Source organism: Medicago truncatula, chromosome 2 (genome assembly GCF_003473485.1).
Source record: "Medicago truncatula cultivar Jemalong A17 chromosome 2, MtrunA17r5.0-ANR, whole genome shotgun sequence".
NCBI lineage: Eukaryota > Viridiplantae > Streptophyta > Magnoliopsida > Fabales > Fabaceae > Medicago > Medicago truncatula.
Genome location: NC_053043.1, coordinates 5,970,659 through 5,986,451, shown reverse-complemented (window position 1 = coordinate 5,986,451; position 15,793 = coordinate 5,970,659). Strand labels below are relative to the sequence as shown.

At 30.3% G+C, this 15,793-nt stretch overlaps 1 protein-coding gene across 3 annotated transcripts; it reads left to right on the top strand.

Annotated features, from left to right (window-relative positions):
* The first annotated feature begins 9,691 nt into the window (after positions 1 to 9,691).
* LOC11443344 (L10-interacting MYB domain-containing protein) lies at positions 9,692 to 14,485 on the top strand. 3 transcript variants are annotated; one of them, XM_024776126.2, is made up of 4 exons: positions 9,692 to 9,943; positions 10,115 to 10,245; positions 12,219 to 13,841; positions 13,932 to 14,485. In XM_024776126.2, the coding sequence occupies exons 3-4, from the start codon at positions 13,046 to 13,048 to the stop codon at positions 14,399 to 14,401; spliced, it is 1,266 nt and encodes a 421-aa protein (XP_024631894.1). In that variant the 5' UTR covers positions 9,692 to 9,943; positions 10,115 to 10,245; positions 12,219 to 13,045; the 3' UTR covers positions 14,402 to 14,485. The 3 variants fall into 3 exon arrangements, with proteins under 3 accessions (XP_024631894.1, XP_024631893.1, XP_003593870.2); XM_024776125.2 differs by lacking the exon at positions 9,692 to 9,943 and having other exon boundaries at positions 9,951 to 10,245; XM_003593822.4 differs by lacking the exons at positions 9,692 to 9,943; positions 12,219 to 13,841; positions 13,932 to 14,485 and adding exons at positions 10,820 to 11,192; positions 11,277 to 12,133 and having other exon boundaries at positions 9,951 to 10,245.
* Positions 14,486 to 15,793: the final 1,308 nt, after the last annotated feature.

Here is a 15,793-nt window from a genome sequence, read left to right as displayed (position 1 = left end):
CATTTGAAAAGGGACACATATGGAAAAACCCTTTTGATTACTAATTATTATGATTAGCGACACTCTCAACCTTTCTTCCTCATTAATTAGTCTTATTCATGCCTACAAACCAGATTGATTAAGAGATGGGCTCCACACTATTATTCTGTTTGGTTTGCCTCCTTCTTTATAAGTCTATTGATTTTTTTTTTTTTTTTTTTTTTTTATAAAATATATGATATTCATTTATTCAAATTGATAGAGTACATTGATATAATGTAAATTCGCTAAAAACAAAAAGGATGAATTCGTGAACATGCTCACAACATCCATATTAATAGCATAAAACGACAAAATACAAATGCCTACACATATGACCATATTTAAATCTCCGGAATAACCATGTCTCCGGATCTGCAACGTGGATAACACCAAAATCATTGATTGGATCTGCACTGGATCGAAGCTGATCTCACAATCTGAACCGATCAAATACATGATAGAAACAAGAAAAACAAACAACGTCGCACAAAAACGACGAACAAACCAACATCGCACGAAGACGACGAAATCACAAAATAAAAAACGAAATAGATGTGAAAATCACTTATTGAAATAAAAGGGAAACAGAAAAACGAGTTAGAGGGATGATTTTGGGTCAAAAATTAACCCTAAATCACCTCTCTTTGGTGGATGAAGGAGAAGATATTAGGATTTTGGTGACGACTTCCAAGAGAGCGAAAGGGAAAAGAGAGAAAATAATTGGGAATTGCAAAGATAAAGATGCAAGTTAAGTCTATTGATGTGTTGTTTTTAAACTGTCTATAAAAAATTATAATCACTTACAAATATATTTAGTATTAAAAGACATAGACCATTTCATGATAATAATTACAAATCGTTAGAAAGGTTGTAACAATTAAATTAAAATCAATCCTTCAAAAAAAAAAATTAAATTAAAATCAAGTTATACGATATGAATTATTTAAAGATATTTGATTGTTTTCTAATGCATGCATGATGTATAGAATAATATTAGTTACTCCTCTTAGTCTTGCAGATGCTAAAAAAGTTTCTCTAAATTGAAACAGTCAAATCTTATTTGCGATTTAATATGCCACGTAATAGATTAAATAGTTTTGCTTTGATTTCTTTTGAAAATAATTTTTTTTGAGCAAATTTTGAAAATAATTTTAAAAGAACTTTGATTATGAAAGAATTATTAATGATTTTACAACAAAAATGCATAAAAAGTGATATTCAAATAGTTACGCACCATTTTATTACTTCATCCATCACATTCAAAGTTAAGAGGATGGACGTTGATGATGTGATTTTAAACTCCTTTTAGTAGGGTTCAAATAGAGGCAACAATCATGGTATTCACGGGTGTTATCATGGGGACAAACTCTCTATATCGAGGGAGTACGGAGGTATGTGATTTTATTCTCTCTATGTTAGCCGAACAAGCTTGGAAATTATTGTCGATTCTCATTCTTTGGTGACTCAAGTTTTCAAAACCAAATACTTTCCGCGTAGTGATTTCCTTGAAGCAAGAATTGGAAACAAGGATGTGGAGAAGCATATGCACTTCACGTGTTGGGATGAGGTTGCAATCTATAGCAATTTATGTCATGAGGATGCTGATTTTTTATTTATTTACTTTTGTAAATTCCTTTGTTAGATTCAATCGAAGAAGATAATTTATGTCTGAATTTGTCTCCTTATAATTTCATCACTAGAGATTGTTTGTTTTCTCCATTTTTTTTAAAATTTCTGATTGTATAGCTCCTATTTTGATTAATGTGATTTTGATATATACCTACCTACGGTTGCTAGATGACAAGAACTCACGAGTGGAAAATAAACTATCTGAGTGGACATATTTGGAGTCACAAATTCCGCAATATATCCTCTAAATTATTGCATGTATAAACTAGAAAGAAAGGTCCCCTTCCCCTTATCCTTTTCTCAATAATCAATACTGTTAGTATATATATCTTAAAAAAAATATTATTGGCACCAGGCAGGTGATTATGAAGGGAGTGAGAGTGAGTCTCATTCGCATTATTTTTCCATAAATGGTTCACACTTTATATTGTACCCATCCTTATTTTAGGCTTCATTTATTGAATCCCTAACCGTATAAAATATGCACAGTGCTAAATTGGTCCTATAATCCCAAAAAAAATTAAAAATTTACTTATGACACGGGTTCGAATCGACAATTTAATACTTCTTAACACTTTTTTTTAAGGAACTTCTTAACACTTAAAGCATGTTGTTTCGTCTCTAAGCTCTTTAAAATAAAATAAAATACTTCAAATAATTGGATTTCAGATCAAAGTTTTTCTTTTCTAACAATTTCAACGACTCTTCGGCCATAAAACCTAATCAAAATTGAACATAAAACTAATCAATTTTTTTTTGAAGGAGTTCTATTTAAGAGAGCTTCCACCGCACCTTCACAAATTAAAGAGTTTTAGTATAATTATTATTTGTTTTTAACTGATAAGCTTGTAAACTCTTTTGGTTTAAGAAGTAGGGCGCATCATTTTACGGAGAAAAGTACAATCCCATTGTTAAAAGAGATTTGACTGAAGGGTAAAATTGAAAGAAAAAATGCTACATCAAAACATGATATTTTTTAGGGTTGATATTGTTTTGGTCTTTGTAATATTAGCAAATTTTTGTTTTGATTCTTGTAAAAAAAAAGTTTAGATTTTGTCTCTATCATTTCAGATTCTTATACTTTTGGTCTCACATTTAAACATATCAGCATAATTTGTCCTTTTTTTTTTTTTAATGATAATATTGAAATAAGGTCCAACTCATTTATACATGCAATGCAACAATTTAGGTTGTACAAAACGAACTCATTTGATATATATGTAGAGTCATCTACCTTTTTTTCAAATAAATTGATAGCTTTATTTGACAATTATGAGAATCTTATCCTTTTTATCTCACAACTATAATGATTAATCTCGAACCACAGCAATGAGCAATGAGTGATAAAACTCCAACTCAACTCAGGAGAATTTAACATTGTTGCTTTCAAATTTTGTATTTAAAAAAACTCCAAACATTGATTAACTTAAACTAGAACAAATGTCATTAACTTTTGTTGTCATTAGATTTTTTTTTTTGATCTCCTTTAGTCCCCCGAACCCATCCCATTCCAACGGAATGCCTTGCGTCAAAAAGGGAAACTAAAAAATTAGAGAGAAGAATTTTGCGGGACCCTCAAATCTTTAGCCTGAGCTGTTGCTTTTTTGACATTTCTCCCTTTTCCTTCTATTCCACTTCCACACCTCTCTCTTTCTTTGCACTCACCACTCAACAAGAAAGAGAAACTCTCACAAAGAAAGTGACCATCAAAATTTCATTAAATATTGAATGAATGTACGAAAATGAAAGGCTAGCTAGCTGTTTATGATTCATGCAAATATGTCTCTCACCTTATCTTTTTCTTCACCCATGTCCTACAAACTTTTTTTTTTAAAGGAATTTCATACTTCAAATTTTGACATCCAATATATGATATATTTGATCGTATATATTTTAGAAATTTCTACATGTAATATGTAAAATATAAAAATAAGAAAGAAATAAAAAATTATTTATCTTTTTCTTCAAAAAAAAATTATCTTTATTCTTTATAGTTTTAATTTTCTTATTTCTCGGATCTTTTGAACTAAAAAACAATAATGTATTATAAATGCATAATATACAACCTGGTCATGGTCGACCCTCATAAATTGCAAGAAAAATCCTTAAGAATTTGAGTTTCAAATTAAAAAATTGTTCATTTTTGTAATTTAATTAATAAGATATAAATAGTTAATCCATCCATATGATTCTACACATGGTATCTCCATGTTTTATTCCAGAAATTTGAGAAAAATACAAAAATTATATGATTTTAAAATAAGGAACCAATTTCACAAACAAATGATAATAAGGAGACCAAAAATATAAAAACAATTTGAATGATGAATGTTAGTATTTTAATTGTAACGTTAATATTTTTTTCTTTTAAAACTTAAACTCTGAATTTTTAACTCCTCATCAACTCTTTTAACCTTTGGTCAGAACAGTTGAACTACTCAACTTCCATAAAAAAAAAAAATATATAATTATGTCATCTTTATATATCGTATTACATTTCTTGTAAAAAAATAAAATATCGTATTAAGTTTGATGTATATATTTTGATCTTTAAATAACACAAATGTTTTTATCCACATACTTCTTTTTTCTTCATATAAAGTAACTTAAAACCAACTATTTTAATTTATCCTTAATTATTAATTTTTCTATTTGATCTCTAAAAACCAACTACTTTTTATCTCATTTGATTTCTAAACTAAAAAAAATATAATGAACAGTCTCTAAACTACTTTTTAACTATAGAATAATTCACTAAATTATAATTTCTCTCCTATTTTAAAAGTAATTGAGGAACTAACAAGATAGATTGATAAGAAATATGAATTAATAATTGAAAATATAAATTCTGCGTATCATAAATATAGAGTAAATACGAATTATAATTTTCAAATATAAATATAATATAACTTACAAAAATAGAAATTGATATTAAATTAAAAATATAAATAATTAATAATTAACTTAAAAAAATTATAATTTTATTACAATGACAGACCTTAAATATAACAATCCTATAAAATGATATTTTTAGTTGAGCATAAATTTAGAAATTTGGTGGGATACACTGATACAATATTATAATGTTGTTTTGACGTTATCTTGGAGAAGCCCACCCCTTAAATATATGGCTGGATCCTTTGCCCCACCCCTACCAATTTCAAAACTGTATTATCTAATCATTGTCTCACTAAGTTTTGTAACCATAAAATTAGAATAGAAGATTTCAAAGCCACAAATCGAAGTCCCATACTCCATAAATTCGCCCATAGACATTGCGTCCCCTCTTCCCTTCTCTTGAAATTGGATACACACGTATATCACTCTTAAATTAATAAAGAAAAATATCTACGTAAAAATCAGGTAAATGGCGTTATTGATAATGCATGTGGCCATTTTTATAAAAATAGATATGTAAACATATAATCTTATTCACATGCATTTTATAAAATAAATCAATGAAAAGAAACAAAGACAACACCAAGAGTAGGGATCCACACCTCCATAACTATATACTTATTGATAGTATAATACATGCAATAAGTGTTTGACGTGTTACTTCTCATGTACAAGTACAAGACACATGCATTCATGATATTTTGGTGTTGAAAAAAAGATCTAACTCAATCCTTTGCTTTAGACCAATCATATCATATTTATAAATAAATACATTTTTTTTTTAAATTGTGTGTCACTTACACGAAAAGTTAGAGACTAGTCTATTGACTATTAATTTAGGTATTGATATTTATAAAAGGAATTGATATCTAGTTAGGCTGGGATGACAAGATGAACCAAGTTTATCAGTTAATATGGTGATGTTTTATTGAGTTCTTGAAATTTGCTCCTTCTTAAAGTTTTATGATTGATCATCTTCAGTGTTAATTTAAATGTGTTAGTTTAACTTCTACAAAAGAAAAAAAAGTTTACTAGTTCAACTATAATTTTTTTATATTTGAAATTGACTAATTAATTATAACATGCATTAATTTTATATTTCTTATTAATTTGTAATATATATATATATATATATTGAGGATAAAGATGTCAACCTATGGTAAAATAGAAAACTAAAAACAAAGATATGTTATATTAACCATTGCACAGAGAATACATGTCATCATTTTATAATTTGTAAAATATCTTATCTAAATTTAGGCATCAACTTTCCAACCCTTATTGGTAGAAATACCCTTGAATGTATAATTGAACCTCTCGTAGGTTTTAGCTTGTTAGTTCAATCAGATTTTCAGGGTGTATATATTCCAATTTCCAAGCATCAAACTAGCTACCACAAGCTTGTTTTTTTGATACATTCTCTATAGACTTGTCAAGTCCCTATCAACAATGGTCCACGATACAGAATTCAGGTAAATCAATATTGACAATGTCCCAACCACACGCTTGAAAGTCACAACCATTATTTATCATCATCATACTGTCTTATTAAAAAAAAATCCACTACTAAAAAATCAAAATAAAATTAGCGACTAAACTATATGATAAAAAAAAGATATTAGTGAAGTTTTGCATTATCCATTCCACTAATAATTTAATTTTTTGGCAAGTGAGAATTTTTAGCAAGTTATATATATATACGAGACAAAAAGCCAAAAGCATTTACAATTAGTTTGATGTATGATTGCTTTGCACATATGAAGGAATGACCTAATTAAAAAGTAGATCTTATCCATGTGTGTGTGAAGAAAAATCCATTCACATGTGGCCTACGACCAAAATCTTCCACAGAGTGGGGGGCTGTAATGGACATTGATGTTTCAACTAATTATATTATTATATTATATGCTCTCATTCACTTTATATGAGTAGAGTTAATGTGGAACTTGTACTTTATAGTCTATAATTTTAATATATAGCTTCTTTTAGGTACAAATATGTGCTTAGGTTTATATAAGGTTACCAATTTTAGTTTTAGCAGTTAGTCATTATGTAACAAACAACTAACATGGTGTGCAAATAATTGTTAACATGGCTCTTCCACGTAAAAAGAAAAAAAAAACTGAATTCGAAATTTGAAGCAGCTAATTTGAGAGACCGACCAACTCCATATAAAAAAAAGTAATATTTTGCTATGGACTCGAGTATTAATTTCATGTGAGAAGTTTTAAGCTTTTGAGATACTTTTTATTAAGTTTTTATATAGAGTTGAATCCATCTTTGCAAAATGGGGACACCTGAATTTTTCTCAATATATCTCCTCACGTCCAATACTATTGAGCTTTGTGTGTGTATATACACGATGGGTGGCCGGATCAATAGTTCTGATACTATATTAGGTTTTATGCACTACTGGGTTTGATGTGTGTATATAAATTAATGGTTGACTCGATCGAGTGACTCTGATACCATATTAAGTTTTTATATTAGTCTATATCGATCATCCTTACAAAACCGACTTATTAGATTTTTATATTGGTCTATATTATCCTTACAAAACCGACTTATTAGGTGATGGATGTCACTCATTATAAACTCTTAATATCTTATCAGAAGTCCTGTATTTTTTATGTGAAATTTGAGTTTTTCCTACCGTTATAAACCTAATTCATGTCAAAAACCTTAAATAAGTTGTATTGTAAATTGTACCAAAAAAAAAAAAAAAAGTTTGTAGCAAACGGTTATAATTACGATCAATTCCTATATTAATTAAAGAGTTAAGTCATGTTTTTTTTCAGTACCAACAAAAACTCTAATAAAATGACTAACTGCCATGGTAATAAAGGTACATAATTTTAGATTTAATAGAGTATGGACAGAGAAAAACAAGAGAATATGGTGGAGATACAAGACAACAAAGCAATATAGAAGTGAAGCAAAACGACATGAAACAAGGCAAGCAACAACAATGTCGTGGTATAAATTTAGTGGTGATATAACGTTACACGACATTTAAATGAAGCAACACACTCATCTTAAAGTGGAAGTATGATATATTATTTGGTTACATTACATTGTAATGGTAATGGTAATGATATGATGAGGTACATATATTCTTGTAATAATAAGTGAATATCTTAATGAGAAGAAAATCATGGTTGTACGTGTAGTACATTGGTTCTACTTCTCGTATCAACAGTATAAAAGAAAATCATAGTTGGGCGTACGTACCATGTTATGAAAAGTTTGTGCACAAGCTAGCTAGACTGTCTTCTAAAGTGGTACGATAGTTGCTTTTTGGTTTTTTAATTTTATTCTAATTAAGCCGACATATTATAAATAATGAAATGAGCTTGAATATAAATCAGAAGAGGACATTTTTTGTGAGTACAAGGTTGCGAATTACCTAGGTTAATTTTGCATGTGTGTTGTGGGCTCAGTAATGCATGCATTTGGGATTTTGGAGTGAATCAAATTAGTTGAAAAGTGTACAAAATGCTTCACTGCTTAAGCTTTTTTACTACTGTAATTCAAAATATATGATAATCATTAAATTTTAACTTGATACTAACTCTTCCTTATAAAATTAACTTGTAAAATGATGAATACTTATCCGTTATAAGCATATTTTTAAGATTATATTCGTCCAATGTAGGCATATTTTTAAGATTATTTTACATACTCTCTCAGACTCGATCTCTCACACACCACTCTTTTACTTCCACAATACTCACTTTCTGTTACAAACATCAGGGTTCACTTCACATGTCGCCTCTCATTGCCTCCTCAGACCTAGTCTCGAGTCGTTGCCTCTCCAACTCAACCTCACACCATTGCAAACCGTTGTTTTTTGAGACGATTGTACTCTTTAATTTATCACCGTTTATTTTGGTTATATAGAATACAAACTGTTAATTAATTTATTTTGGCTTTTCCAAAAAAACTGTTAATTAATTTGTCACACAATCAGAGTCGTCCCAATCAATTTGGAGCCCTCCTAAAATATTAAAAACAAACCCTTAATTAAAAACATTAGGAGTAATTTCAACAATTACAAATTAACAATTAGAAAATTTGAGTTGGCAATTAAAATCACAAATTAAGTACAATATTTGTTTTGATTCAAGTTTGCTGTGTTGATTTTTGTTTTGTTTGTGGTGTTGGGTTGGACCTATCTTGTCTATTTTTTTTTATGAGATAATAAGTGTTTAGAGTTCCTTTTTACCCCATACAAATTTGCAAACCGTTTGGGAGGTAACCCTCAAATGATATTTTTTGCATTTTTAAATGCTTCATGATAAAGAGCAAAAAGAGCAACCATCAGAAGTGTTTGGTTTGGACATAGAGTTGGTTGCGCTTGCAATGGCCAACCATAAACACAATGTTGCTACTACTTTTAATTATTTTGTACGATTGTGCTACTTATGATTATGTTGTTGTTTTAAATGCTACTTTTGATTATGTTGTTGTTTCCTAAGATTAAAAAAATGGTTGATTAATTTTTTTTTTAAAATGTAATTATTGGCAACTTTTTTTTTACCAAGTATTGGTGACTTGTTTTAGGAAAAACCCGATCTTGTCTTTGTATTGTTCTATCCTTGTTGGACTTGAACTTCATCGAGTTCATGGACAGGTTTAAGTCTATAAAATGGTACGATCTAATGTAATGGTTGAATTCATGTCACATACAATCCCTCCTTTATACACCCCTAGAGACCATATATTTGATTAAGGTGTCATGATGATAAAAACTAGGCTAAATTGTGTTTTTGATCCCTTAACTATTTATATAGTATCGCTTTGGTCTCTTAATTAAAATTCGATTTTTTTTTGTTCCTTAACTTCTCTTTGTTACACATTTTGGTCATTTCCGTTAGTTTTAATTCAAAAACGTTGGATTTTCTTCATCGTCCTCTCCTCTTTTTCATCTTCATATCATCTCCATCAACTTTCAACAACAAGAATCCCATAAGAAAATGATTATGATATATTTTGAATATCAAGGGACATATACACAATACGTTGAATATCAAGTTATCTTATTTTATAGTGAACAATCTCCGTTGAGGAATCCATAGAGTATATAAGGTATCTTCTCCCTTCTAATTAGTTTTTTTTATTTTTTATAAACATGAGTCAGAAATCAAACTTTAATCTCATACTAAATGAGTTTAAGTCTGATACTACTTAGTGCATGTTTGGTAAAGCTTCTTCACGCCTCAAACCCACGTTTTCTTCTCCAAACGCGAGTTCGGCGGTTCCTATGATGTTTGGATGAATTCAAACGCGATTCTGTAGATTGTACGGCAAGTGCTCAAACGCGGTTTGGGATGACGCTACAAATCTGAGCTTCTGCGGCAGATCAAAATCACTTTTCAACCTTTAATTTCTCAAGGTACAAGTACTTACCTAATTACCCCTAAATTCAAGCCTTCAATTTTTCTTTCTCCTAGTTTTCTTCCTTTTCATTACTTCACATCACTTCAACCTTAAATTTTCTGCTACTTGGGAAGATTTTGCAAATCCAAGCTTTCAATTTTCTTCAGATTTTCCTCTATTTTTTCAGATTTTGTGGTTAATCTCATTACTCATGGTAGATGTGTTGGTTGGGTGAATTTATTCATTCATCTTTCCCCTATATATGATGCTTATGAGCTACTTGTGAGAATCATTTCATTGTTCTGCCAAGGCCTAAAGGTAAATACATATTCATAAAAAAAAATTGCTTTGTTTTCTTGCTTCAAAACTGTTAATTTCTATCTCTATTTGCTCTAGTTGTTATAAATTTTACCTTAATTTTTTCATCCTGTATCAATGCATTGTATGTGTTTGATAAATAGTCTCAAAGAAGAAAACAATTTTCTTATTGATATGTTTATGATGACTGTTCTATTATTATTGACATGTTTATGTTTTTTTTTCTCTCCTGTTGTTCTGTTTTGAGCAATGAGTGTATTGTTTTTGTTTAAAGTTACTTGGTGTGAGTTTAAATTAATTGAACTTGAATGAAATAATGTAAGAAAAGCAACTTACAACTTCAAGCCATTGTTGTATTACTAATTTTTATGTATTTTCATTCTTAGATAAACCTTTTCCAACCTTTACAAAAAAGAGTTACATTTAGCACAAAGTAACAGAACTTCTTCTAGTATTTTTGTTTTGTTTTCTGCTATCATTTTCATATGCACAAAACAAGGATATTGGTGTCAGTTTGATCAAGTTCCTTATGTATAGTTTGTTTCATTTTTTTATCATACTTTTGTGTATATAGTATTATGGACTCACTTAAGAGGAAAGTTTCTGCTAACCCCCCATCAACTAACAATGAGGGTCAAAGTTCCAAAGCTAGTTGGAGGGATATTAAAGCCACTGAGTACTTTGTGAAGGCATGTTTGGATCAAGTTACCAAGGGTCAACGAAATGGTACTTGTTTTACCAAGAAAGGATGGCAAGGTATTGTTTCCCAATTTCATGAACAAAGTGGACTGAATTATGACAAGGTACAATTGAAGAATAGGTATGATAGCTTGAGAAAGGAATGGAAAGTATGGTATAACTTGTTTGGAAAAGTTACAGGATTAGGATGGAATTTTGAGAAGAACACCGTTGATGCATCCGATGAGTGGTGGGAGAAGAAAGAATTGGTATGTGAATCACAAATATTTTGTTTAGGATACTTTTATGTTTATATTTACCATAGTTTTATATGTTAGGTTATGAATATGCAGGAAAATCCTCAATATGCAAAGTTTAGAGACAAGGGACTTCCATTTGCTCACCAACTAACCACACTTTTCAAGGATGTAGTGGCTAATGGAGAGCATGCTTGGGCACCATCAAGTGGTGTATTACCTAATGAGAACTTGGGTAATGATGATATTGATGTTGGCTTGGATGATGCAGAAGGTTCGGGTGATAGTGAAGATGCAAGCATTGGAGCAGCAACTGGTTTTGGAAATATTAACTTGAATACATCACAAGGAGCTGTTAGTCAAAGTAGTGGACAAAAGAGAAAGAGAGTTATTGGGGCTGAACAGAAAGGAAAGAAAAAAGCTACTCCTTCAACGTCAATAGCTGAGGCTGTTAATGTTATTGCGGAGACTTGCAAGTCGCGGAATGAGGCTATAAGTAATGCATCTATTGGTGAGGTGATGGCTGAGATTCAAACCATGGAGGCAGTTACTTCTGATTTAGAGTTTCATACAATGTGTTGTAACCTAATGATGTTTAAGCCAGCTAGGGAGATGTTTGTATCACTGCGGGGTTTTGAGGAAAGAAGGTTGATTTGGCTCAAATTTGCATCATTCAACCCTACTCTATTCATGAGGCCGTGATTTGGAAAAAAAATTGGCTCAAGAATTGGCTTAGTGATGCGTCTTGGACTTAGCTTATGCTTTTGGACTTAGTTTATGTATTTGGTTTCTTAGTTTATGTATTTGGTTGCTTAGTTTGTGTTTAGATCTTTATTATATCGCACTATGTGTGAGGATTTTCCTTTATAAATTCCGTATTAAGAACTCAAGTAGTATGGTGATATAAAACCTATGTATTATGCCTTGTGAATTTGAATGAAGTGAATTTGTTACATGGTTGCCTCTGTTATTTTTTATATGTCTTATGACTTATTGGTTATATTATTAAATGGTAATGGAAACTATTGTGTCTGGCAGGCAAGTGTGTACTAGTTTGTGCTAAGCTGCAAAAGGATGTACTTTATGTAGATGTGTTGAAGATTGAGACTACAACAAAATTATCATCTGTGTCAGGTAATAAATTCTATGTATCTGTTATGCCTAAAAGTTCCATAGTTTAAATTGTTGATTCTGCTTGGAATTAGTTGGTACCTATGAATCATATCCTAATTTACATAGTGATTGACCTTTAGACATCTTATGCCTCATTTCTTTTAAGAATGTTGAGTGCATGTTTGCTTCCACGTTGCCGTGGAGTTGAATGTGCGGTTGGTAAACTCTACAAGACATAGCATTTATCCAGTTTTACAGTATACCAAACACACTTTGAGTTCGTCGAAGCTCAGTGAGAAACAAAACCAGTAGTAATGTATCATATGGATTTTTGACGATATCACTTTTATGCCCTTGCTAGAAGTTTGAAGATTCCTTTGAATTGTTAAACCAGAATCATAACATTCTGTTCAGCTTTGCTAGTGCTATAATTAATTCATATTTTGATGTTTAAAACACAGTGTAGTGCCAATGGTACTTTATTCTAGAATTTCATTTTACCTGTAGTCTAATAACATGATTATGTAAAGTAGTGGATTTTTGTTAGAGTTGCTGCAAACATTGTGCTGTAAGTGTGAAGATACATGCTTATTTGAAACATATACATCACTAACCAAATTACAAACAAGATAGTTATGGGCTCAAGGGTATACAATGCACATGTATTTTGGTGCATGTATTATACTGACAGATGGGATACAATGGATGGTAGTGTTTATATATTGTGATTTATTTGCTTTACTTCACAATGGATGGTGTGTTTATATATTGTCATTTACACACATGTCCACTTTATTAAAATGAACTTTTGGAAGGAACAATTGGAACACAATACACAAGAAGAAGAAGATGATGATACATTTGAAGAATCCTATATTTTGGCTGCACTACTTGGTGAGTATGCAACAAAATATTTATGCAAAGAGCCATGTAGAACTAGTGAGCTCACAGGTCATGCATGGGTTCAAGAAATATTGCAAGGGAATCCCACTCGTTGTTATGAGATGTTTCGAATGGAAAAACATATTTTTCATAAACTTTGCCATGAATTGGTGGAACATGATTTAAAGTCTTCTAAACATATGGGGGTTGAAGAAATGGTTGCAATGTTTTTGGTCGTTGTAGGCCACGGTGTCGGTAATAGAATGATTCAAGAAAGATTTCAACATTCGGGTGAGACTGTAAGTAGACATTTTCATCGTGTACTTCATGCATGCCTTAAGTTGTCCTTCAAATATATTAAACCCGAAGATCCTATGTTTTGTGAATGTCATGCCAAAATTAAAAATGATCAACGTTATTGGCCTTTTTTTAAGAATGCTATAGGAGTAATTGATGGTACACATGTGTCATGTGTAGTTAGTGCTAGTGAGCAACCAAGGTTTATTGGAAGAAAAGGATATCCAACACAAAATATTATGGCTGTATGTGATTGGAATATGTGTTTCACTTTTGTATTAGCTGGTTGGGAAGGCACTGCCCATGATGCCCGTGTTTTTGACAAAGCTCTTACTACTGCTAACCTTAACTTTCCGCATCCTCCTCAAGGTATGTTATACATTGCCTTACTATATATGATTAATTTGTTATATCAATAATTAATTTATTTTCATATTTTAATAATTAATTTATTTTTAGGTAAGTATTATTTGGTAGATTCTGGTTATCCAACACCAATAGGGTACATTGGTCCATATAGATGTGAACGTTATCATCTTCCTGAATTTAGACGTTCAAGTGGGTTCGAAAATCATAATGAAGTATTCAATTACTATCACTCAAGTTTAAGATGCACAATTGAAAGAACTTTTGGGGTATGGAAGAATAGATTTGCAATTCTACGTAGCATGCCTAAGTTCAAATATGAGACACAAGTTCATATAGTTGTCGCAACAATGGCAATACACAACTTTATTAGAAGGAGTGCTGAAATGGATGTTGATTTTAATCTTTATGAAGATGAAAATACAGTCATTCACCATGATGATGATCATAGATCAACTAACTTGAATCAATCCCAAAGTTTTAATGTAGCTTCTTCTTCAGAGATGGATCATGCTCGAAACTCAATCCGCGATCAAATTATAGCGTATAAGCTAAATAATTAAAAATGTAATAATTTTCAATATTATATTGCACTTGAACTTATATTATCTATTATCTATCTATTTGTAATATATTTTAGTTTACAATTGTGTAACTTTCTCATTTGTTTTACATCTTTTTATGTTTATATTATTTTATTAAAAATCACCCAATTGATAAAAAATTATATTAGAAATAACATAAATTAATATTTTTTTAAAATTAATTTTGGAACCAATAAAATTCATGTATGATAAATTGAAATAATTTTTTAATGAGAATGAGTTTTAAATACAATTAAAAGGATAGTTTAGTCATTACACATTCAAAATCAATTTTGATTCAAACTATCCAAACAACATCAACTCACATGAATCACTTTTAATAAAGTGTATCCAAACATAATCAATTCACATTCAACTCACTTTTAACCAAAATCAATTCTCTCAAAATTAATTCTATCAAAATCAATTCTCCCCGCCGCCATACCAAACACACACTTAGATGAGTCAATTGTTGGTGTTAAAAATCACACTCTATTAATCGAAATCAAGATAAATAAGATATCACTATAATTTTACAAAAACTGCTTTTACACACTATTAGTTTTCAACACGGTTGAAGAGGTGGAATGCGTGGGGAAATAGGATGAAGTTACTGTACATGTGTATGATTCGATAGTCGTACAATGAAATGAAAAGTGGTGTGTAGCACTAAAAAAATAGAACTGTACATGCAGTAAGTGCCTAGTCCCATCACCAAATCTTTTCTTAATTGGGTCCCATATATTTCTTCCATTTTTTACTCCTTTCTCCTTCATCCACACTCAACTACTCATTTTCAACCTTACGATTATCATCACCATGCAAATTGCAATAATGCGTTAACGGTTGGGTTGGGTTGGCTTAATTTAACTCATAGAAAGCTTCTTCAACGTTCAACACAATGTGATATTTTAACTATTTAATGGAGGAGTTAAATTATTTTGATGTGGACTTGTCCCAGTAATGGTCGCATGAATTACGTGGTCGGTCACAGTACCAAATCTATCTCTATTTTCTCTTTGCTATTATTCTTCTCTATTTTGTTAAAATTTTATATGATGATTTTGGTGATTAGGCTATGAACAAAAACTAATAAATACCCTTCAAACATTGTTAAAAAACTTAATTTAAGATCAACCAAAAAAAAAACTTAATTTAATAAAATTATCTTAAAATTTGGGTGTAAATAATAATCTTCTTAATAAACTATTGAACTTATGTAAAAACTATTCTTCAAACAAAAAAAAAACTTCTGTAAAAACTAATAAATACTGTTAAGATATTGCTAATAAATACCCTTATGACTCATAAATTATTGATTTTTTTTTTAAGGATCGTCAATTGTTGAAGTTAAATGTTAATGAACTAAAA

What these genes read in the sequence shown, in the direction of transcription:
- LOC11443344 (XM_024776126.2), top strand. Translation starts at nt 13,046, where the DNA reads ATGGTGTGTTTATATATTGTCATTTACACACATGTCCACTTTATTAAA. An exon ending in CTTTCCGCATCCTCCTCAAG is followed by an intron (nt 13,842 to 13,931) that starts GTATGTTATACA and finishes ATTTATTTTTAG; the next exon opens with GTAAGTATTATTTGGTAGAT.